The following is a 24,708-nucleotide window of genomic DNA, read 5'->3' as shown; positions in this document are numbered from 1 at the left end:
TGAACTGCCAAGCCATCCAGTCCGGGGCACACTGTTCTGTTCTGCATCTGTGTTAATTCATGAAGCGTTATTAAAAATATGACAGGGCTGAGAAGATAGAATCAGCCCTTTTGATTCGTTACTGTGTTTTATTATGCAGCTGTGGTAAAGTCCTCCTGGGATATCAAGGGGGTGATGCTTTGGAATAACTACAGGGCACGTTGAGTAAAATCAGATCCAATCCCAGACGACGTGTTCATACTAGCGAGAGACACCGCTGAAAAGGTTTCATGAATGTGATTTCAATGAACTAAATCAGTCCTTAATAAAACAACAAAACATTCCCTTAAACAGTCCTTGCAGTTGTTTCAATAGGGCCCTAGTGTGTAAGTCTTAGTATTTCTTTTTCTGTGGTCATTTATAGAGTTGGTTCTGGGCTCTGCTTAGCAACAGGCTGCTGCTTTCCATATCAGACTGTTGTGGGATAACAGAAGTTGCAAATGAGGTGCAGTGGGTGAGGTGTTTTAGACCAATATGTGACCAATATGTGACTTATTAAAGACATTTTAAAATGTGCTACAAAGCATGCATTGTGAAAAAACATGTTAAAATAAAGGGTAACACAGTTTGTGTTAAAAACAAAAGCACACTGTGCTTTTATAACACCTCACTATTTTTCTTCTTTTTGAAAAAAAAAAAATGCTTCTCATGACACTTTGCATTGCTGGAGTTTGTGAGAGTATAAAAAAACCTACAAGCTTTAGAAAGCCAAAGTAAAAGCTGACAATAGCAAAAGCATAGCAAAGTGTAATAAAGCACAGTGAAGGCATGGTAATCATAGGTACAGTGAGCAGAGTTAAACCCAGAGAGGTATAGTAAAGCACACTAAAATAATGATGGTAAATGCACAGTACAACCATTGGAAAACTGCACAATTACCATGCATGACACAAATGTAATATCTGCATCCAAATAATAAAAATACATGATAGTGATGATTACTGGTAACAAATTCTGAGAGGGTAGGAAATATTTTATTTAGATTTTCGCAAAAATGAATACAAAATAAATAAAAAGAAATTGAACAATTGTTATTTTACCATTTTCAAATACTAAAATAAGACTTTGAATATTAGTTCTTTACCAAAATGATCTGTGTGTGTGCGTCGCTGTGTCCCCTGCAATATGCAGTACACAGCACAATACCAAATGATCTGTGTGTGTGCGTCGTTGTGTCCCTGCAATATGCAGTACACAGCACAATACCAAATGATCTGTGTGTGTGCGTCGCTGTGTCCCCTGCAATATGCAGTACACAGCACAATACCAAATGATCTGTGTGTGTGCGTCACTGTGTCCCTGACAATATGCAGTACACAGCACAATACCAAATGATCTGTGTGTGTGCGTCGCTGTGTCCCTGCAATATGCAGTACACAGCACAATACCAAATGATCTGTGTGTGTGCGTCACTGTGTCCCCTGCAATATGCAGTACACAGGACAATACCAAATGATCTGTGTGTGTGCGTCGCTGTGTCCCCTGCAATATGCAGTACACAGCACAATACCAAATGATCTGTGTGTGTGCGTCGCTGTGTCCCCTGCAATATGCAGTACACAGGACAATACCAAATGCAGTCAATGGGCACCTATGGTCTAGGCTAAGTGTGTATGAATCCATCGATGCATCTGTTGAGTGGAAAAAAACCCTCTTTATTTAAATGTAGATTCTTGGAACCCCAGGAGTCAAGCAGAGACAACGGCACACAAGGTGTAGAGTGAAACCATACACTTTTATTAAAGTGTTAAACAAACTCACACAGCAATAAGGGCAGAGTGGAACCACACTACCAACCAAACACACACAGCAATAAAGGTAGATTGAAACCGCACTACCAACCAAACTCACACAGCAATAAGGAAAGTCCAGGGAAAGGCCCTCAGATTCAGCACGTTGAACCTCAGCTTAAAGGCAAGTTTCATATCCTTAATGATGTTAGTACCAGAACACTCTGTGGTCATTTGGTCCAGTTTCTTATCTTATCATGCTGTCCAGATGTACAGCTATGGACAAATATTTTGCATAATCTACAGTTTTAAGATTGTGACATAATAAAAAAACCAAAAAACTGTATGAACATAATTTATATATTTTATTTAACATAATGTAATCTACAAAATCATATTGCAAAAGTCTACCGGAAGCCATAATAGTAGTACAGTATTTCATGTTAGATTTCGAAATTTGTGCCAGTTTTTTATGAAATATATGGGAAACCTCAAAGCAGTGTGTAATTCAATATGTTAACGTGACATTATTCAGCAAGTTTCATTCGACTTTATGAAGCAACTTTATCTACAGCTCTGAATGTAACGTTACTTGTGCTGTTCATTTTACAGGCAATTGTTACTGGCTGAAAGCATGTCAGTCACTAGTGGAAACAGCTGATTGGTTATTGACAGGAAATATGCCAGTGAAGGGGTGGGGACAATTTCACTCTCCAGGTGAAATGACCCTGGAAGTACAAGACAGTGTAGTCCAGATATCATGTTTGCTAGAACATGTGTTTCTTTCAAAACTGCACATTTGAGACCTATAAAATAAATAGGTGTGCAGTTACATGAGCTGATATTCTCTTGTGCATTGCTACGAATTTTTGTTCTGCAACCCATAAATCTTTAAAATATATTTTGTTGATGATTAATCTAATCTGGGTATTTCTGAAAAGAAGCACAATGAATCCTTGTTGAATGATAATCAGGTCTTCTGTGCTACATAAGCTTTAGTGTGAGCCTGGGTTAATAATTAACACCATATTTGATGCTATTACTGCAATATGTGTAATTATCTGAACTCAAGTAAATTATTTATCAGCTGCAGTTAAAGACTAAAGACTCCCTTATAAATTACCTGCATGTATAGCTGAACATAATTTAGTTTTATTTAACATCATGTAATCAAATAAACTACAAACTACTATCACAAAAGTCTACCAGAAACCGTAATAGTAGTACAGTATTTCATGTTAAATTTTGAAATATCACATTCTTTAAATTTTTTCAGCTGTTTGTAATTCAATATGTTAACATTATTCAGCAGGTTTCATTCGACTCTATAAAGCAAAATTAGTTAATTCTATAGGGTGAGGCAAAAGTTTTGGCCACAGTTGTATTTAAAAATCAAATACATATATACTGTTTATATATTTGTGTGTGAATATTCCCAATGAAAACTAGTTTACAAAGCTATGTAAAAAAAAAAAAAATCAATTTCCATGATTCTTTTGTAAGTTTAAAATGTCAAAGGATTAGAGAACATCTTGTTGTGCTTACCTTGTCAGGGCAATTTATAATTTATAGGGAGACACAAGTACCCTTCTCACTGTTACGTTGCACAGTACTGTCCCCAAAACGCTGCACAGTTGAAATGGAGGGTGAGATGCTATTGGAAACAGCGCTATGGGAGAGCTTCAACTAGTGTAAAGTTCAAGCAAGCGCAAGTATCTTTTCCTGTCGTCTTGAGCGACTCTTGGCATGGCAGGTCCTACCCAACACCCTCCTGTAAGAGAGTAGTAGTGAAAGACTGTGGCACATTCCTCTGGTCACGAGCAGCCATCAGTCACATAATCACCTGACTGCTGGAGACACAGCGATTGGAATGGCCTGAACCCGGGCCTTTAGCTCAAGGAATCTTTCATCTGATTATCACTTCCCCCTAAGCAGCATCTGCGTTGGGAAAGGTGCGGCAGTCTTCTGGTCTCAGCAAGAAGAACTGTTACACAATGTGGAGTCAAACAGCTCTCAAGACAGAAGAGTTTGTAGGAGTTCAAACAGTCATTCACATGCATCTTTGAGGAAGTACTCTGTAGTGTAAGAGTGAAAATGGTACTTTTGACAACGGTTCTTCTGCTTTATCCATGAGAGAAGTGACTTGCTGTACAACTTGCTAAAAATCTTGTTCTATTTTTACATGAAAAAAGAGTTCTTCGATATGCTAGAGCAGGGGTCTCCAACCCTGGTCCTGGAGAGCCCCTCTCCAGCAGGTTTTATAGGTGTCTTTACATCATCAGTAGCTAAAGATCTGGAACACCTGCTAATCTGGACTAATTAAGATAATAATTGGTTCAATTAAGTAACTGAGAGATTGGTTGAAACAAAAACCAGCAGCCACAGTAGCTCTCCAGGACCAGGGTTGGAAACCCCTGTGCTAGACTATACCTCGTTTCCATGGACAGCCAATTTGAGTCGACTCAAGTGCGCTTGAATTGGCCTGAATTCTCCCAGAACTCGAGTTGGTAAAAAGGTGATGTTTCCATACTTTTCCGAGTTACGTGAGTTATCACGTGAGTTGGGAAGGAAATACTACTGATTTTCCCCAGAAATATTTGCGAGTTAAATGTCAAGACGTGAACATGGTATTATAGTCAGATTGCCAACAATTTAAAAGATAAATCCATCTAGATATTCTTTCACATTTGTTTCACGCACATATATATACATTGCTCTATCACTACATAATCATCTATCTATCTATCTATCTATCTATCTATCTATCTATCTATCTATCTATCTAATAATTTATTTTGGATCATTTATATTGGCAGTTTTGATTGGATCACCAGATGGTTGCATACAGTACTCATAGCGATCCAGCCCCTGGTAGACTGGTATGCAGAATAGGTTAAAGAAGCTCTGGACAAGGGGAATAATGTGTCAGATGTCAAAGTGGATATACGAATGGCAGTGATGAAGACAGTTTACTTGAAAACATTAAAAGTAGACCGGACATTTCCATCAAAGGATTTAAAAAATCTGGAATTGATCTGATGTGATTAGAAACCCAGAGGCACTGGAAACTGTGCATGTTAATGTAGTAGGACTGTTCTTTTTTATGTTAAGCATTTTTGTGGGTTTTTTTCAAGGGTTTAATTAAGTAACAGACACAATTGTCTATGCCAGACTTGTTAAAAAGTCTGTAACAAAATGGTTGATCGTTACTGTCGATAATCTATTAACCAGTTTGAAATTATTTCGAAGCAAGTGAAAGCATTTTCGTTTTGACTTTGTATTGTTAAAGTTTTCACACGTGACAATACTGCCCCACAATTACATGATACTGTGGTCATTCCACTGTGTGTAGATGCTATAAGGAGTTACTGAAAATGAGATACTGTTTTACCAGACAGATTTAATTAAGTAAACATTTATTTGTTTTTGGAATTAAAAGTATAGATGCAAAGCTGCGTTGCATTATTCTTTGTGAATGTGCTAAGTGAAAAGCGGCAATTTAAAAACAGTCAAAATTTCCCAAGGCAGCAAATATGCTGAATTTAATACCAACCAAAATGTCCCGTTATACGGTACGTTCCCGCCCCCTACAATATTTCTGATTGACATTTAGTGATGTAATTTCCTCCCAGCCCGAGTTCAGACTTTAGAATTCAGGCCAGCCCAAAGAATGAAATCGGACCAGAGAATTGGGGCTCCCGTCCGAATTGGAAGCGAAAACGGAGGTGAGGGGGGGCAGTTCGAGCACTTTCCTGAGTTCTGAGGTTCATGGAAACGTGGTAAAACCTGTGCTTGGGTTTCATTCATATATTATATAGTGGATAATTCTGTTTGTGTTCCTGTTGCCAGCGTAAGAATAGCACTTTTCCATCATTCTACTAAAATCCTGAAACATTTTGCAAACACACAACAGCACATTGTCAATCTAATCTAGGAGAGGAGCGGTGATAATGTAGTCTATGACTGCGTGTGCTGCCAGTTCCACAGACTGCCCTCAATCCTGATCGCTTACACATGTGTGTATTACATGGTAACATTCCTAATGTGTGTTTTATACATCTATAACAGTTATACTTACTGTTTTTGATTGTTCTTCATTAGTAGATAGCTGGAAAATAATCCTCAGATGAACCATTGCAGTTGCATCTCTAAACCTGGTTGGCGATGACATCTCACAAGATTTCCACTTTTGAACGAGACCCAAATGAGACATTGCTTGGCCAGATAGAGGCAGTGTGTTTTTAAACAGACCACACTTATTTGTTCATACACTGTTACAACCTTTAAAAATATAGTCATGACAAGCCTCGTTGTCGATGCATGCTGCAAGCGACTGTCTTCACCACTGTGCAAGCCAGGCTTGTCTGTAGTTTTGCTCATAGAGTTTTTAACCTCACCTTACTGACAGGGTACAGAATCTGTAACGGGAGTGCATCACACAACACTGCCCTTTACCTGAGCAAAGGTAGGAGAGACAGTATGTCAAGACCTCTCTTTGAAGGCACTGAAGAGGTTAAGAGACAGCAAATCTGTAAATCTGTTATAATTGGCAACTTACTTCTGGTACATGTAAATACTGAAAGGGGGGGAGGGGAGGGGGGGCGGAGGAGAGGGGGTCAGTGGCCTGAGAACTAGAGAGTTTCAGCTTGCTTCCTCAGGAAACCATCACAACCTGACAAGTTCTGTTTCCTCCCCACATTCAAATAATACTCTTATGAGTGTCACCCTCCGCCATTGAAATGTCCTAGACAGAATATAATGGCAGTCAATGGAGACTTCTGAGAAAATCACTTCAGTTATGATCACACTGATTAATAGCACTCACATTTGTCAGCACTGAAGGTTTACATGCAAGTCAGTTGCTGTACAGTATTTAAATGCTTCAAGTGTAAAGTACAGTAGCACAATATGTAGTAGACTTTGATGCAGCATATTTTCGTTATGTGTGTTTCGAGAACCGTTTCAAGAACTAGCTCTAAAAAGTAATCTGTTACATCTTACTGATATTATTATTATTATTATTATTATTATTATTATTATTATTATTATTATTATTATTATTGTTGTAAAATATATTACTAATTTTTTTTTTTTTTACTGTTGCCAATAACAATACAGAATGCAGTCCAAATAAAGTCATTTAGTAACTGAGGCTGAAGCTGAGAAACAGATGAGTGTGTGTCGCTTTCCAGCAAGTCGAGAGAGATGTGTTTACCAGTGAAGACTCTTCTCTGAAGTTACTTAGGAAGCTATTCAGTTAACTTCAGCTCCTGTCCAAAGTTTACACCACTAATGAACACGTTGTTTACCCTGCTACTCACTCTTTAATGCACCATGTGTTCACAGATCTAGCGTTTAATAACTGCTTCCTATTCAACACTGCTGAGCGAATTTTTTTTTCTACCTGCTTTCCCATTCATTCAAATCCTATGGCAGCATGTTAGAATCGCACTGTTTCAAAATGACACCACTTTGCTAAGCAGTTAGGAGCTTGATCTAAAGAAAGTCATTCTCTGAATTCAGCTGTTTAATTCAGGTTTAAACATGTTTTCTTTTCCATTACATTGTACTTGTTATATAAACAGGATATTCCATGAAGTGCTGTGGTTATTGCACTACCACAGCACAGACCTTACCATGAATTTGAATATGCTTTACCATGCCGCTCTGTGATATACAATGCTTGCCTATGCTTTACCATGCTTTCACTGTGCTTCATTACACTTTGCTGGGCTTTTACTAGGGGAACTTTTTTAAAGGATAAGTATGGCACTAAGCAACCTGCTCATGGGTTATTGGTCCATCTATAATGAAAGGTTAACTACAGTTCACCATGAATGACGACTACAGTTCACCATGAAGGTTAACTACAGTTCACCATGAAGGTTAATGGTGTCTCATGAACAATAACTCTGTCTGTGTGTGTGTGTGTGTGTGTGTCAGGGTCCGTGTACGAGATGTCTGGCAGCGAGGTCTGTCTGTCCACGGGGGATCTGGTGAAGGTCATCAGCACTGAGCTCCTGAAGGTCTCCTGTGAGGATGTGAACACCAAAGAGACCTTCGATCTGCCGCTCAGTTACAAAGGTAAATCAAATCAAACATGTTAGTCCAGTAGACACAGGTTTCAGCATCCTGCTTTCATCAAGCTACACTGTGTAGTGGCTCAGCAGCATCTCAGCCTTTTCAATTCAATGGAGAAGCAAGAGCTGGACAGGAACCAATGCCCTTGCAGTTCAAAGACGGACGTCATATCATTAACTAAATGGCAAGCGTTTAATAAAGCTGTGTTTGCCGTGCCTCTTGGAATGTCCACTGGCCAGGATGGATATCTAATTGAATTTTATAAGCACTTTTGGTTAATCATGTCTATATTTTTAATTCCCGGCCACAGCCTATAAACACAGCCTTATTCTCTCTTCTGCTGAAAAAAAATAAAGCTCCTTCACTTTGTGCCAATTCCCATCCATTATCATGAATAAATACTGATATTAAAATAGAAAGTAAAACTATTGCGTCACAGCTAGAAAGGGCCCTTCCATGTCTGATTAATTCAGACCAAACTGGCTTTGTGAAAAACAGGCACTCATCAGCTAGTACTAGACGTCTTTTTAATAAATGCATCTGGCTGATAAAAGTAAGAATCCTACTGGTCGTTGTCTCCTTAGACAGAGTAGGCTTTTGATAGGGTTAATTTGGCACAATCCTGCACCCACCTCCAATGCTCTCCCTTTGGCACAATCCTGCACCCCCCTCAATGTTCTCCCATTTGGCACAATCCTGATTTTCTGATAGCAGGTAAACCATCTAAGCCACAGTTTAGAGGAAGTTTCTGTCTTTTTAGAGGCTGCAGGAAAGATCTGGCCTTCATAAATTACTTTCAGTATCTTCAAAACTAAACTATCCACCAGACTAATACTTGTGCCCTATTCTGCTTTGGCTCTGAATTCTTTTGAAATGCAGATGGGTGAATCAGTGTGTTTCTAATATACTGTATATCCTTTCTTGGGATCCAATGAAGGGTATATTGTCTACCCCATTAATAAGCGGGCGAGGGATCTGGGGTAAAATATGCAGTAATACTTGTCAGTTTGTAGGAATGTTGAATTACTGTCCATTGTCATGAATAAATCACAAAGCACACACACCTTTCCTCAGACTCCCTGACATGCCAGCACTTTTCAGGAGATGAGATAGGCAGTTACGGCCATGCTCTGTGGTACTGTCCAATAGCAACAGTTTTGGCAGAAGATACTGAGCACTCTATCTTGTATCTTTGGCTGTGACGTCTCTCGCTGTGTTTACTAGGTGACTTGTCAGCCCTTGCCCTTCCTTTAAAACAAATATCTGAGTTAATGTTAATTCTATATGGTGATGCAAAACGTTTGACCACTTGTTTCAGATGTTCCCCTGGTCTCTTAAATGGCATTTAACTTCAAACAGCAGTGCGATATCACTAATATTGGTGTCACCCTACTCATTATCACCACATTGAAATGTCCTGGACAGGATGTTTAATACTGATGAATACATTTCAGTAAGAGGCTCAAGACAGACTGATGAATACATTTCAATAAGAGGCTCAAGACAGACTGATGAATACATTTCAATAAGAGGCTCAAGACAGACTGATTGATACATTTCAATAAGAGGCTCAAGACAGACTGATGAATACATTTCAATAAGAGGCTCAAGACAGACTGATTGATACATTTCAGTAAGAGGCTCAAGACAGACTGATGAATACATTTCAGTAAGAGGCTCAAGACAGACTGATGAATACATTTCAATAAGAGGCTCAAGACAGACTGATGAATACATTTCAGTAAGAGGCTCAAGACAGACTGATGAATACATTTCAGTAAGAGGCTCAAGACAGACTGATGAATACATTTCAATAAGAGGCTCAAGACAGACTGATGAATACATTTCAATAAGAGGCTCAAGACAGACTGATGAATACATTTCAGTAAGAGGCTCAAGACAGACTGATGAATACATTTCAATAAGAGGCTCAAGTCAGACTGATGAATACATTTCAGTAAGAGGCTCAAGACAGACTGATGAATACATTTCAATAAGAGGCTCAAGACAGACTGATTGATACATTTCAATAAGAGGCTCAAGTCAGACTGATGAATACATTTCAGTAAGAGGCTCAAGACAGACTGATGAATACATTTCAGTAAGAGGCTCAAGACAGACTGATGAATACATTTCAATAAGAGGCTCAAGACAGACTGATGAATACATTTCAATAAGAGGCTCAAGTCAGACTGATGAATACATTTCAGTAAGAGGCTCAAGACAGACTGATGAATACATTTCAGTAAGAGGCTCAAGACAGACTGATGAATACATTTCAATAAGAGGCTCAAGACAGACTGATGAATACATTTCAATAAGAGGCTCAAGTCAGACTGATGAATACATTTCAGTAAGAGGCTCAAGACAGACTGATGAATACATTTCAATAAGAGGCTCAAGACAGACTGATGAATACATTTCAATAAGAGGCTCAAGACAGACTGATGAATACATTTCAGTAAGAGGCTCAAGACAGACTGATGAATACATTTCAATAAGAGGCTCAAGACAGACTGATTGATACATTTCAATAAGAGGCTCAAGTCAGACTGATGAATACATTTCAGTAAGAGGCTCAAGACAGACTGATGAATACATTTCAGTAAGAGGCTCAAGACAGACTGATGAATACATTTCAATAAGAGGCTCAAGACAGACTGATGAATACATTTCAATAAGAGGCTCAAGTCAGACTGATGAATACATTTCAGTAAGAGGCTCAAGACAGACTGATGAATACATTTCAGTAAGAGGCTCAAGACAGACTGATGAATACATTTCAATAAGAGGCTCAAGACAGACTGATGAATACATTTCAATAAGAGGCTCAAGTCAGACTGATGAATACATTTCAGTAAGAGGCTCAAGACAGACTGATGAATACATTTCAATAAGAGGCTCAAGACAGACTGATGAATACATTTCAATAAGAGGCTCAAGACAGACTGATGAATACATTTCAGTAAGAGGCTCAAGACAGACTGATGAATACATTTCAATAAGAGGCTCAAGACAGACTGATGAATACATTTCAATAAGAGGCTCAAGTCAGACTGATGAATACATTTCAGTAAGAGGCTCAAGACAGACTGATGAATACATTTCAATAAGAGGCTCAAGACAGACTGATTGATACATTTCAATAAGAGGCTCAAGTCAGACTGATTGATACATTTCAGTAAGAGGCTCAAGACAGACTGATGAATACATTTCAATAAGAGGCTCAAGACAGACTGATTGATACATTTCAATAAGAGGCTCAAGACAGACTGATGAATACATTTCAATAAGAGGCTCAAGACAGACTGATTGATACATTTCAATAAGAGGCTCAAGACAGACTGATGAATACATTTCAATAAGAGGCTCAAGACAGACTGATGAATACATTTCAATAAGAGGCTCAAGACAGACTGATTGATACATTTCAATAAGAGGCTCAAGACAGACTGATGAATACATTTCTCAATAAATGCACATGCATGTTAATAGCAGATGAAGCTGTCAGGAAAGGAGAAGCTGACAATGCCACACTGCCCAGGAGTCCAGTTCTCTTTAAGAGGGTGTTGTCAGAGGTCCCGGGTTCCTCTTTCGGGTCTTACTGAAATAAAGTCTTGTTTCTAATAAGAGGAGCCTCAACTTCTGTGAAGCAGTGTGTTAGATGTGAACTTAAAGTGAGGAATAATTCCAATAATTCCAATAATTCCAATAATTCCTACCCAATATCTACTGGCGTCTCTTCATGGATCTCACGTTTTCCATTCTCCATGACACACACACACACATAGATAGATAGATAGGTAGATAGATAGATAGATAAAAAAGTAGCTTTCAAGTTAAGAGAGAGAAAGTAGTAGCTATAAAATTATAGGTAATCAGGGTATGCAAATTTCAGCATTACAAAAGCCAATAAAATTGCGACTTTCACATGCTTTAAATGGGATCTTGTAATGCTGAAATTTGCATATACGGATTACCCATATATATATATATATATATATATATATATATATATATATATATATATGTGTGTATATATATATATATATATATATATATATATATATATATATATATATATATATATATATACACACTGCTGTGCAAAAGTCTTAGACATGTTGTATTTTTCTACTCTGATGCATTATGAGCATCAACAATTTACTCAAAGCCTCCAACTAGTGTTTTCTGCTATTATAACAACCTTGACTTGCCTAAAGAAGGAAAAACATAGAGTGAAATAGCTTGCATCACTTTGATTTCAAGAGTTACCTTTGTACTGTTGATTTGATGGACAATGACAGCTGTGCCTTCTGCCAGTTCTGTTGTCAATTCAACGCTTGTCTGCATTCTATTCCTTATGTTATCTTCAGGTATAGCTCATCCTTGTTAGACAGCTTTTTGGGTCTTCCAGTCCTGGGTTTGTCAATTACAGATGATGTTTCTCTGTACTTGTTGATTATGCTTCGGATACCACACCTTGAAAATCAAGTGATGCAAGCTATTTCACTTAGTGTTTTTCCTTCTATATGTTAGTCAAGGTTGTTATAATAGTAGAAAACTATTGGAGGCTTTGAGGAAATTATTGATGCTCATAATGCATCAGAGTAGAAAAATGCAACATGTCTAAGACTTTTGCACAGCAATGTGTGTGTGTGTGTGTGTATATATATACAGTACTGTGCAAAAGTTTTAGGCAGGTGTGAAAAAATGCTGTAAAGTAAGAATGCTTTCAAAAATAGACATGTTAATAGTTTATATTTATCAATTAACAAAATGCAAAGTGAGTGAACAGAAGAAAAATCTACATCAAATCAATATTTGGTGTGACCACCCTTTGCCTTCAAAATAGCATCAATTCTTCTAGGTACTCTTGCACACAGTTTTTGAAGGAACTTGGCAGGTAGGTTGGCCCAAACATCTTGGAGAACTAACCACAGTTCTTCTGTGGATTTAGGCAGCCTCAGTTGCTTCTCTCTCTTCATGTAATCCCAGACAGACTCGATGATGTTGAGATCAGGGCTCTGTGGGGGCCATACCATCACTTCCAGGACTCCTTGTTCTTCTTTACGCTGAAGATAGTTCTTAATGACTTTCGCTGGATGTTTGGGGTCGTTGTCATGCTGCAGAATAAATTTGGGGCCAATAATGTGCCTCCCTGATGGTATTGCATGATGGATAAGTATCTGCCTGTACTTCTTAGCATTGAGGAGACCATTAATTCTGACCAAATCCCCAACTCCATTTGCAGAAATGCAGCCCCAAACTTGGAAGGAACCTCCACCATGCTTCACTGTTGCCTGCAGACACTCATTCGTGTACCGCTCTCCAGCCCTTCGGCGAACAAACTGCCTTCTGCTACAGCCAAATATTTCAAATTTTGAATCATCAGTCCAGAGCACCTGCTGCCATTTTTCTGCACCCCAGTTCCTGTGTTTTTGTGCATAGTTGAGTCGCTTGGCCTTGTTTCCACGTCGGAGGTATGGCTTTTTGGCCGCAAGTCTTCCATGAAGGCCACTTCTGACCAGACTTCTCCGGACAGTAGATGGGTGTACCAGGGTCCCACTGTTTTCTGCCAATTCTGAGCTGATGGCACTGCTGGACATCTTCCGATTGCGAAGGGAAGTAAGCATGATGTGTCTTTCATCTGCTGCAGTAAGTTTCCTTGGCCGACCACTGCGTCTACGGTCCTCAACGTTGCCCGTTTCTTTGTGCTTCTTCAAAAGAGCTTGGACAGCACATCTGGAAACCCCTGTCTGCCTTGAAATTTCTGCCTGGGAGAGACCTTGCTGATGCAGTATAACTACCTTGTGTCTTGTTGCTGTCCTCAGTCTTGCCATGGTGTATGACTTTTGACAGTAAACTGTCTTCAGCAACCTCACCTTGTTAGCTGAGTTTGGCTGTTCCTCACCCAGTTTTATTCCTCCTACACAGCTGTTTCTGTTTCAGTTAATGATTGTGTTTCAATCTACATATTGAAATGATGATCATTAGCACCTGTTTGGTATAATTGTTTAATCATACACCTGACTATATGCCTACAAAATCCCTAACTTTGTGCAAGTGTACCTAGAAGAATTGATGCTGTTTTGAAGGCAAAGGGTGGTCACACCAAATATGGATTTGATTTAGATTTTTCTTCTGTTCACTCACTTTGCATTTAGTTAATTGATAAATATAATCTATTAACATGTCTATTTTTGAAAGCATTCTTACTTTACAGCATTTTTTCACACCTGCCTAAAACTTTTGCACAGTATTGTATATATATATATATATATATATATATATATATATATATATATATATATATATATATATATATAATGTGTGAAATTGCAAATAGAGAAGTTAGATATTGAGTCATGCAAAACTAACAACCTTGTTTATGGTATATTTTGCCACAAATTGAAGCAATAGTTCAACACTTTACAAAAAATGATCATAACATGTAGTTTTAGAATAAATAAAATGAGGTGATGTACAATACAGAAGAATAAAGGAAAATAAATGAATAAATAGACTCAGTACCCTGATGCCTATAGGATTAAATAGAAAGGAATAGCAGACCGTACATTGTTAACTATGTAGTAAATGACATCACAAACACATTAATAGATGTAGAATAGAAATAAGTGAGTGTAGCTACCATGGCATGAAAAGCCTGTAAGTACCTCCACTGTCTGTTTTCAAACACACTTTCCCTTGACACAGGTGTGTTAAGCATGTTAAACACACTGAAACGCTGGGAAGCTGGCTCTGTATCTCCTGACAGTTACTGCCTCTTCCTCTTGCTTGTTTCCCAGGTTCCTTTGAGCTGCTGTCAGAGTCCCTGCCCTACTCCACAGTGGAGGAGATTGTGACCATGGTGCGGACGGGCACAGACGAGGACAGGTCCTTCTGCTTCGTGAGCTGCGTGGACGTGTTCTACGACGGGCTGGTGGTGCGCAGCGGGGAGCCCCTGACCTTCGTCAGCGTGGAGGAGCGTGGGGGCCGGCGGACAGCTCACTGCATAATGGATGGGGAGCAGGAGCAGGTCTCCCTGCACATCCCCCTGTCCTGTCACGGGGAGTTCTACGAGTGCCTGGACGAGCAGAGCTACTCCCTGTCCCAGCTCCTGGCCTCCCCTCACCTCTGCTCTCGCCGGGTCAGGATGTGCGATCGCCAGGGCCAGTCCCAGGGCGCACTGCTGCTCTGCCCTGTCTATGAGATCCAGGCCATCATGCACTGTAAGCACCACTATCCTTCTAGAGGGTTACTATAGTAACAGCACAGCAAGTAAACAAAGCATAGGTGAGCATTGTAAAGAATAGCCAGGTATTTTAAGGTATAATTATAAACATGGCAAAACAAGGTAAACTGTGGTAAATGCCAGTATAACCATGGGGAAAGCATGGTGAAACTGCAATGATACCGTGCCAGAATACTGTGGTAAACTTTTAAAAAGGGGATTCTCAATAGGTCTTTTCCACACAGGGGATGAAATCCCTGGCGACAGGGATCAGGCTCATCAGCTGAGAACATTTAATAATTGCTTAATAATGTGAATCAAAAATATATTGAACTGTATAAAGCATGCAGTTCAAAGTGAACGTCTTACCATTCAACTGGGGATCTCTGGCACTGCCCTGGCCTGGTTCTCCTCCTACCTCTCCAACCGCAGTTACCAGGTAACCTGGCGTGGAGCAACCTCCACACCTCACCCTCTCTTAACAGGAGTTCCCCAAGGGTCAGTCTTGGGTCCTCTCCTGTTCTCTCTCTACACCCGCTCCCTGGGCCCCCTCATCGCATCCTATGGTTTCTCATACCATTTCTATGCTGATGATGCTCAGATTTTCCTCCTTCCCCACCTCTGACTCCACCATCTCCTCCCGTATCTCTACCTGTCTGTCTGCTATTTCCTCCTGGATGCACACGCATCACCTCAAACTCAACCTCTCTAAATCTGACCTCCTTTTCTTTCCCTCCTCCTCCCCCTCCTCTGATCTCTCTATCTCTGTTCCTCTGGAATCTACCACACTCTCTCCCTCTTCCTCTGCTATGAACCTCGGAGTCACCCTGGACCCCTGCCTCTCTTATTCCCAGCACATCTCCACTCTGGCATGCACTTGCCGATTCTTCCTGAGCAACATCCGAAGAATCCGACCCTTCCTCACCAACTACGCCACTCAGCTCCTGGTCCAGGCCTTGGTACTCTCCCGCCTAGACTACTGCAACTCCCTCCTGGCTGGCTCCCTGCGTCCGCCACCTGTCCGCTCCATCTCATCCAGAACTCCGCTGCCCGCCTGGCGTTCTCTCTGCCTCGCTTCTCCCACGCAACTCCACTACTCCGCTCACTCCACTGGCTCCCGATCACCACTCGCATCCAGTTCAAGACTCTTGTACTAGCCTACAGATGCCTTGACCAGACTGCACCCAGCTACCTCCAGACCCTCATCTCTCCCTACACCCCCACTCGACCTCTCCGCTCCGCCTGCACTAGAAGACTGTCTCTACCTCCGCTACGCTCCCCTGCCTCCCGAGCCCGCTCCTTCTCCACCCTTGCTCCGCAGTGGTGGAACGACCTTCCTACAGATGTCAGGACCGCCCAGTCCCTGACCACATTCCGGCGCCTCCTTAAGACTCACCTCTTCAGACAGCACCTGTAGAACTCCTTTGTTTTTTCCCTGGGACACTATCACCCTTCCTTAAATGCGCTTTATTTGCTCTTATCTGCCCCCTGTTTTACTGCATTTAATCCTGTACTTCAGAGTACTGTAATCTGCCAAGTGTTTAATCTGTAGTATTTTGTAGTTAATCATATCCTGATGTAACTATCACTGTCACTGTTATCTGCTGTATTATTGAATTGTATTTATCTTGTATTTATCTTGCTCTTATTGTATTATTACTTGTACTGTAACACTTGAAATGTATTTGCTTACGATTGTAAGTCGCCCTGGATAAGGGCGTCTGCTAATAAATAAATAATAATAATAATAACTGGAGAGCAAGCTCTACAGTAGACAGGCAAGTAAATGTTATGTGCTGGTGTCAGTATCATCAACTCATCAGGTCCATTGCATTATGTAGCTGTGGCTACAGACTGCCTTTGAGCTGCTTTGAGCTGATAATACTTACTCTTTTTTATTAATTCTTTAAACAGTTACAGCATTTAGATCAATTACTGTTTAGGTTGATAGAATATCAGCCATCATGTGTTGGTTTTTTAATGGGATTTTATTCATAATCCACAATGACATATTCCTTCATTTTAACCCCATTTTGCAACTAAGGGCACAACACTGAAAGACAAAGCAACAAAGACAGCAGTACCCACAACTGCCCATCTCAATTCCCTGTCTCAACTCCCAGTCACATATCTGTTTTGCAGGAGTGCTTCCCTTGAAAGTTTACCTCAGTGAAAGCATTGCAAAGTGCAATAAAGCATAATGAAAGCCTGGTAAAGCAGATGCCCGACCAAACAAACTTTCAAACAAATCTTTAGCCCCCCTCTCTCAGTGAATCTTTAGCTCCCTGTCTCAGTGAATCTTTAGCCCCGTACCTCAGTGAATCCTTAGCCCCCTGTCTCAGTGAATCTTTAGCCCCCTGTCTCAGTGAATCTTTAGCCCCGTACCTCAGTGAATCCTTAGCCCCCTGTCTCAGTGAATCTTTAGCACCCTGTCTCAGTGAATCTTTAGCCCCGTACCTCAGTGAATCTTTAGCCCCCTGTCTCAGTGAATCTTTAGCCCCCTGTCTCAGTGAATCCTTAGCCCCCTGTCTCAGTGAATCCTTAGCCCCCTGTCTCAGTGATTCTTTAGCCCCCTGTCTCAGTGAATCTTTAGCCCCCTATCTCAGTGAATCTTTAGCCCCCTGTCTCAACGGATCTTTAGCCCCTATCTCAGCGATTCTTTAGCCCCCTACCACAGTAAATCTTTAGGCCCTACCTCAGTGAGTCTTTAGTCCCTTACCTCAGTGACTGCATACTAAAAACATGATGCTTCATCTCAGTGGATCCATCTTGCTTAAATATATCTAACAAAATAAATTAATCAAAGTGTTCTGTCTTTCTTCTCCAGTAAGAAAGAACTTAGTGAAGATGCCCTCGACCCTGGAGGTGGATTTGATAGATGTGACTGAACAGTGCAGAGACGTGACCTTCATCTCCCCCCTATCCCTGAGCGAGATCCTGTCCCAACCTCACGACGTCTTCCCAACGCTCTCGGAAATCCTGGAGGGACCCGAGAGCCAGCCTCTCTTCAAGTGCGAGTGGCTGCCGGCACTGCGGAAAGGCAACCACCTCCTGATCCACGGAGCTCTCCACTCCAAGATGGTCCTGGCCTCCACTGTGGCTGGCAAGAAGCCCAAGAGGTACTTCCTGATCTTGCAGAGCTACGGGGGACGCTTCCGGAGGAGACCCCGAGAATTCCACACCGTCTATGACCTCTCTGTGGCCGCCAGCAAGAATGCCGGCATGAAAGTCACCGTCTCCAAATACTGTGAGAGCCTTGAAGAGGATCTCCCTGCCCTGAGTATTGGAGACCAGCTCGAGGTGCTTGATCAAAGCCAGGTGGAGGGTAGTTGCCTGGGAAAGGAGCCTGGGCTGGTGTGCAACCGGGTAAGCGATGAATGTGATGATGATGAGGAGGACTGTGAGCAGATTTCGCTACCCATGTACCTAGAAGGGAGCTTTCTGGAGAAGATCAGCGACCACACAAAGTACAGTATTCTGGACATCTGTGAGAAATTCAGTCTGCCCCTGGATGTGAAGGTGGCGGTTCGGGACCCTTCCTTGGAGAATGATCTCCTGGGCACCTTCTCCACTCTGCGGCTGGAGGAGGTCACCCTGGAGCCCACCGTACTGGCCAGCTTACCAGCTGCCCCCGAGGACTGCTTCTACTTGCCTGCCAAATGGATCAACATGTCAGTTTCCTTCACCAAAGACCCCCTGCCCTGGGAAAAGAACAAGGCCCCTGTCCTGAAGCAGCAGCACTTATGTGAAGTGACAGACAATTTCTACTATGACTTCCGCAAGCTCACCGTCTCGGACGTGGCCCCGCCTCCCCGGCCGCCCAAGAGGAGGACATCTTCGTCAAAAGTCCCAGAAAAGACTAAGGCTCTGGCTAAAGTCCCACCCCTTCACTCTGTGGAGACCATTCCCCCCCAACTGGCCAAGCTCACCATCTCTGAAAACCCACAGAGGCTCTGCCCCTCTCCGGTAAGAATCACTGTGGGAGTGCGAGTGTGTGTGTGAGTGTGTGTGTGTGCGCGAGTGTGTGTGAGTGCGTGTGTGTGTGTGTGTGTGTGTGTGTGTGTGCGAGTGTGTGTGAGTGCGAGTGTGTGTGAGTGCGAGTGTGTGTTTCGAGTGTGTGTGTGCGAGTGTGTGAGTGTGTGTGTGTGCGCGAGTGTGTGAGAGTGTGTCTGTGTGTGTGTGTGTGCGAGTGTGTGTGTGTGTGTGCGAGTGTGTGTGTGTGTGCGCGAGTGTGTGAGAGTGTGTGTGAGTGCGAGTGTGAGTGCCAGGGGGAGGGTTGTAGGGATACAGTTTTCCAAGCTAACCAGAAATCTGTGTTTTTCCATGATACTAAATTATATACAAAAAATGATCTCAGAGTAGATTTAACAGCCCCACTTATTTCTAAAGGGATTCACAGTCGTTATGTCCTACAGTAGAGATCTTTAAGAAATATTTATCAGCAGGTATTCAATAAATCCATTCATTAACATGTTGATTTCAAAACAAGAACAGCTGTCCTTCCTCATGTTTACAATTGAGTACACCAATCAATCGCAATTAACTTCAGCATTGGTTTAGAAGTCGATTGGAAGACTATTTTCCTCTCCGGGCCGCTGACATTTTTCCTGCCGTGGCGTCCCAAGGCTGTACACAGACAGTCATTGTGCAAGAAATCCAATGTCATAAAAGCTTTCGGTTTTAAAGCCATTGAATACAACTTCTTTTAGCTACTTCGACAAGGTCTTGGGCGTCTGGACACTCAGGGGGCCTTGTTTCCTTGTACAGTTAACCAACCGTGAAGTTACTGTATAGATAGCTTTGACTTTTACCACAGCTGTTACTAACTCACGTACACAGTTCCCTCCAGAGCAGGGGTGTCAAACACAAGGCCCGCGGGGCGAATCCGGCCCTCAGAGGTACTTTATCCGGCCCCCACGGTTTATTCATTACAGTGTCATTTGGTCCGGTCCAATTTGCGTCTAATGGTTTATTACACTTAAGAACTGCAAATTCCATCAGCCATTAGGAAAGTAGCAGGAAGCGCAGAGCCAAAGAAGTGAGACAGCCAATCATATCTCGCTGGTTAAGGCGTGCGTTAGTATTTTCCAAAGTACTGGTACCTTCATACATTTGTTGGTATTGTATTAAAATAGCATGTCAGCGTTGGTGTTTTGTTTAACATATATTCCTCGCGCTGTACTTGTTGTGTTTCTGATTTTCAGCGTCGCTCTCATACTTCCTAGGTGCTGCTTTGTCAGACATTTACAGGTTCTGATCTGCATCGCATTTGCGCCGCAACACACCTGATAAAAGTCATGATCAGGCAGTCCGCTCTCCTCCAACGCAATACGGCTGGGTTAAACAGACCTGTTGTTCCTATCCAGACAGTCACACACGACTTATTAGATATTGTATTATAAATTATATATATTTTTTAGGCCCCTCAAAATCTGAGGCCCTGGGCTGCAGCCCCTAAAGCCCTTGCGTTAATCTGGCACTGCTTACCTATCGTGTACTTCCATTCATTGGAAAGGTCTCAAAGGCCCAGTTTCGAAAAGAAATATGACATAACAAACATGAGCAGGAAAAACCAGGGTAGACGGCAACCTACTGTAAAGATTTACAACAACAACAACATTGCATCTATATAGCGCCTTTCAAAACCAGGTCCTCTCAAAGCGCTCAAGACATTTTTATTTGTTAGCTATTTCAAATCAATTCACAACCTAACGGCAACGTACCAAGAAATGCCTTTTCAAACAAATATGCTTTTAAACAAGATTTACTGTGGTGCGTTAGTATAATAGGACAGGTACAGCCCTTTCTTTTATCACACAGACTCTTAACAGCTTTCCTGAGAAGCCCCCAGTGCTAGCCCCCAGGAGACCCAAGGGGAAGGGAAAGGAGGACGCCCACCTCAACGAGTACACCAAGACCCCCAAAGTCACGAAGGCCAAGAAGAAAATCAAAGGTGGGACAGAAGGACTGAAATCTAAACGGAAGGTTTCTATTTGGTTGTAGCATGGAAATAACTGATATAGTCATGCAGCACATCACTACTGGTATAAATAGGGTTTTCTCTTAGATTATACTGTGTGTTGGTAAAACGCTTCAGTAAAGATTCTAATAGAACGATCTGAAAGTGCTACAGCTAGCATACAAGGGTAAACCTTGACTTTTAAAAGGAGCTGAGCTAGTCTTCTCATGAGTTTAGTGTGAGAAACACCAAGACTGTGGTCTGCACTCAAGAGAACTGTGAGAGCTTCACAGTGTTGGAGGATTTCTCTGCTAGCCTAACCTATTGTGTCTTTCAGTTGCTGCTTCCGATGACGACAGCGATCACGATTACGAGTCAATTGAGGACTCCATAAAGAGCTCTCATGAGGCAATACTGTTCTACTGAAAACACAGGTAGTGATGGAAACATCCTGACCGGAAAAACTCTGCTCCCTTTCTTCTTCTTCTTCTTTGTAGTAGTTGTAGTATCATTGGATATGAAAAAGGTGCAATTGAAGCTGTGAATCTGCTTCAAATATAGCTCTTTTTTGTCTCTACAAAATCTGACGGATATCTGACGCTATTACACCTCCGTCATTGGATACTGCAGGACCATGTGCATTGAAGCTGTTCTCTGATTGGTTAATTCCCTAGTTGTCGCATGACAAATTGCAAAAAATAGGATTTATTATTTATTATTTTAGCAGACCAAAAACTGGGTAATGAAGAAGCACATTTTTCAAGGACCCTCCCAGTTTGAATGTCTGATTGGTGTAAGATGTCTGATTCGTGTTTCTCTCCCCAGCAGCAGCGGGTGTGATTTGAGGACGTCTTCTCAGGACCCCTGAAGCCCTCTGGGTGTCCTGTTTGATGCCTGACTGCTTTCTGAACAGTGGAAGTGCTATCCCATCCTGTCAGCTTCCTTAGAGTGTTTTAAACTCTTCATGCTTCAGCATTGCTATCTGAGATAATGTCCGCAGCGAGAGTTAAGTGAAGCAGAACACTCAGGGTCCATCACCAAGATCATTAGGATTAAGATGTATATGAATCCTTTTTTATGTTTAAGCAATAAGGCACGAGAGGGCATGGGTTGTGCTGGATATTGTCACTTCTTGGTGCGTTGTTAGGTATTTGTTACCAGGGCTGGAATCCACAAAGCAATTTAAGAAAATTCTTATCTTAGTTACCATGGAAACTTCTTAAGAATTTCACAAGTTCATAATTTTTCTTAAGTGCAATTCACAATGATTCTTAGACATAATATTTTCTGAAATATAAGAAAAAAAACTTACAAGAACTCTTGAGGTGACAATAAAATTCGTAGCTCGTTCTATCATTAGTAGCTGCGTATCATGGCAGCGTTTGTGGTTCAAATGTTCTCCAAATACAGTAAATTATTCAGTAAAGTTTAACATAAAAACATGTCAAAATGTGTTTTAAAGTTTGAAAAAGTTTTTTTTATGCACCAAAATACAGCCCTTTTTGTCAACAACAGCGCCTCGGGCTTACTTAGTACAGTGGGGTATTTAAAAAATATATTGAGTGTTTTTATTAGTTAGTTTAGCTTCCTTGGTAACGGCTTAAGAATTTCTTAAGAATTTCGTAGCTAAGAATTATATTATCACCCTTCATGAATAGAACTTAAGAAAAAATCTTACGTAAGAAAAAAAATATCCATCTTAAGAAAAAGGTAAGAGAAACTTAAGAAATCATTGTGGATTCCAGCCCAGAATAGAAATCTCTCAGGATATTACTTAACTGTTCTTTTGTAATTAATTTAAAGTCAAATTGTATATTATTTTCAGAAAGCCAGTCATTAAAGATTTAACTGTTTTGTGGTATTCATTCAGGTCTCAGTGAGTATGGGTGGTAAAGCACACTGTGCTGTTCCAGTGATACCCTCCCCTCCCTCTGCAAGCAGGTTGAGAGAGAAATGTGAGTGAGACTTGTTAGTAAGTAAACAGCTGCACTATCCCTCTAGCTCTGTACGCCTGTGTGCTATCCTAATAAAGCCTTTTGCACCCACGTTTGCGTATCAACCATTACTATACAAGCCTCACATTATTAATAATAATAATCAGAAATGGTGAAACTTTTGACTGTTGAGTCACAGGTAGCTTCCCATATTGTTTTAATTTATTTGTAACATTTCAGCAGCAAAGACTGCAACCCCCCCCCTGCATTGCATCACATGTAGAATGGGGAGCTGTGTGAGATGCAAGCTGATTTTCACCAACTCAGGGTCAGAGCGGCCAGTAAACCCAGTCGTGGCGCTTGTATCATACAGCAGACCATATAATATTAACTAAGCATCCAAACTATGCATTTAAACATTGCGTATGCAACAGGGAGGAGGCTGGGTGCAAACCTGCCACCCTGCGCACTGCAAGCGAGCGTTGTAACCACAGTCTAAGAGATAGTGCAGTTACACATGCAGCAGTTCTGAGTTGAATCATTATGTTGTGCCTCTCCAGGAGAGAATGTTAATATTCACGCAGGTTGTGCTATAAAAATATATAAACAAATCTGTGACAACAATGAGAAAACAAACACTGAAACTGAAGATCTTAGTGTTTGGAAATACAAAGCTAACCTGAGGGAGTTCAAACTGTAAACAGAGCTAAATGAAGCCACTGCTGGATGCCAAAGTAGAAACAGGCTTTTCTGCGACAGCTGGTTTTCCGATTAGCACTAATCTGGGGTTACCTTATCTAGGGTAATGATAATGTTCTTCATAGTGCTGCAGTAAAAGAAACACATGTTCTAGGTCTGCAGTGAACTTGCTGTGAAGTACAGCATGATTGTGGTCAGCTTATCTACAGTTGCCTGGAACCATGATATTTTTAACAACGTTGGCTGTTTTGAGAAAGTGACGTTCTGTATGTACTTGATTAAATGTTTGTGCAGCAATAAACCACTGCAAATATGGTACGGCTTGTGCGAAATAACCTTTTCCTTCCTTCTATGTATAATTACGTCCCGCAGTACACAGGCTAATAGATCACTTGGGTATCATTATCTGACATTAACTAGAAAATACATGTACTGCCTGCTGAGTGAAGACCAGGGCAGTTGTATGTGTCTCCCAAGGATCTAACCTTAGGCCACTGGTTCCCAGCCCTGGTCCTGGGGACCCCCTGTGTCTTCTGGTTTTCATTACAGCTGAGCTCAATTAAATTATAAGTAACTTGAAATCTGCAACTTTTTAAGAGCCGTGAACAATTCAAAAAGTTTAATTACGCAAATTGTCAGTTCAATTAAGTGTTTAGTTAAGTAATTGAGAGCTCAGTTGGAATGAAAATCAGAAGACACAGGAGGTCCCCAGGACCATGGTTGGAAACCACTGGCCCAATGCCTTCATCAACTTTGTTGTAATTTGTTTTGTAAGATTTCATATGGATATATATGTATTTTTTTAGACCTGATCCTTCCCTAAATAAAATCAACACACTTTTACTGTACACCTAGGATACTGCAGCTTGAAATAAATCTATTCAGCAGCTTTGGAGATCTTGTTACCAACATGGTTTTGTGCAGGACGTCAAGAGCACCCAAGAAATACACAGAGAATTGGGACTCAAATGGTCCCAGGGTTGAAGCAACTCATTGTATGAAGAACACAGAAACAGAACTGATCAATATAAG

The 24,708-nt window shown here is 41.1% G+C and overlaps 1 protein-coding gene across 2 annotated transcripts in view; it reads left to right on the top strand.

Moving 5' to 3' along the window:
* LOC117414180 (protein THEMIS2) overlaps window positions 1–24,569 on the top strand; it is a 31,491-nt gene extending 6,922 nt beyond the window's left edge. The window contains exons 2-7 of one of the 2 annotated variants that reach the window (XM_058999568.1): window positions 7,713–7,853; window positions 14,660–15,082; window positions 17,912–19,050; window positions 20,905–21,037; window positions 21,381–21,477; window positions 21,872–24,569. In XM_058999568.1, coding sequence (XP_058855551.1) covers window positions 7,713–7,853; window positions 14,660–15,082; window positions 17,912–19,050; window positions 20,905–21,037; window positions 21,381–21,469 — 1,925 coding nt within the window. In that variant the 3' untranslated portion in view covers window positions 21,470–21,477; window positions 21,872–24,569. Of the gene's footprint in view, window positions 1–7,712; window positions 7,854–14,659; window positions 15,083–17,911; window positions 19,051–20,904; window positions 21,038–21,380; window positions 21,478–21,868 lie in introns of both variants that reach the window. The other variant, XM_058999567.1, reaches the window with a different exon arrangement.
* Window positions 24,570–24,708: the final 139 nt, after the last annotated feature.

This window comes from Acipenser ruthenus, chromosome 25 (genome assembly GCF_902713425.1).
Source record: "Acipenser ruthenus chromosome 25, fAciRut3.2 maternal haplotype, whole genome shotgun sequence".
NCBI classification, from domain to species: domain Eukaryota; kingdom Metazoa; phylum Chordata; class Actinopteri; order Acipenseriformes; family Acipenseridae; genus Acipenser; species Acipenser ruthenus.
The sequence above is the reverse complement of the archived record's forward strand: the minus strand, read 5'-3'. Positions and strand labels throughout refer to the sequence as shown.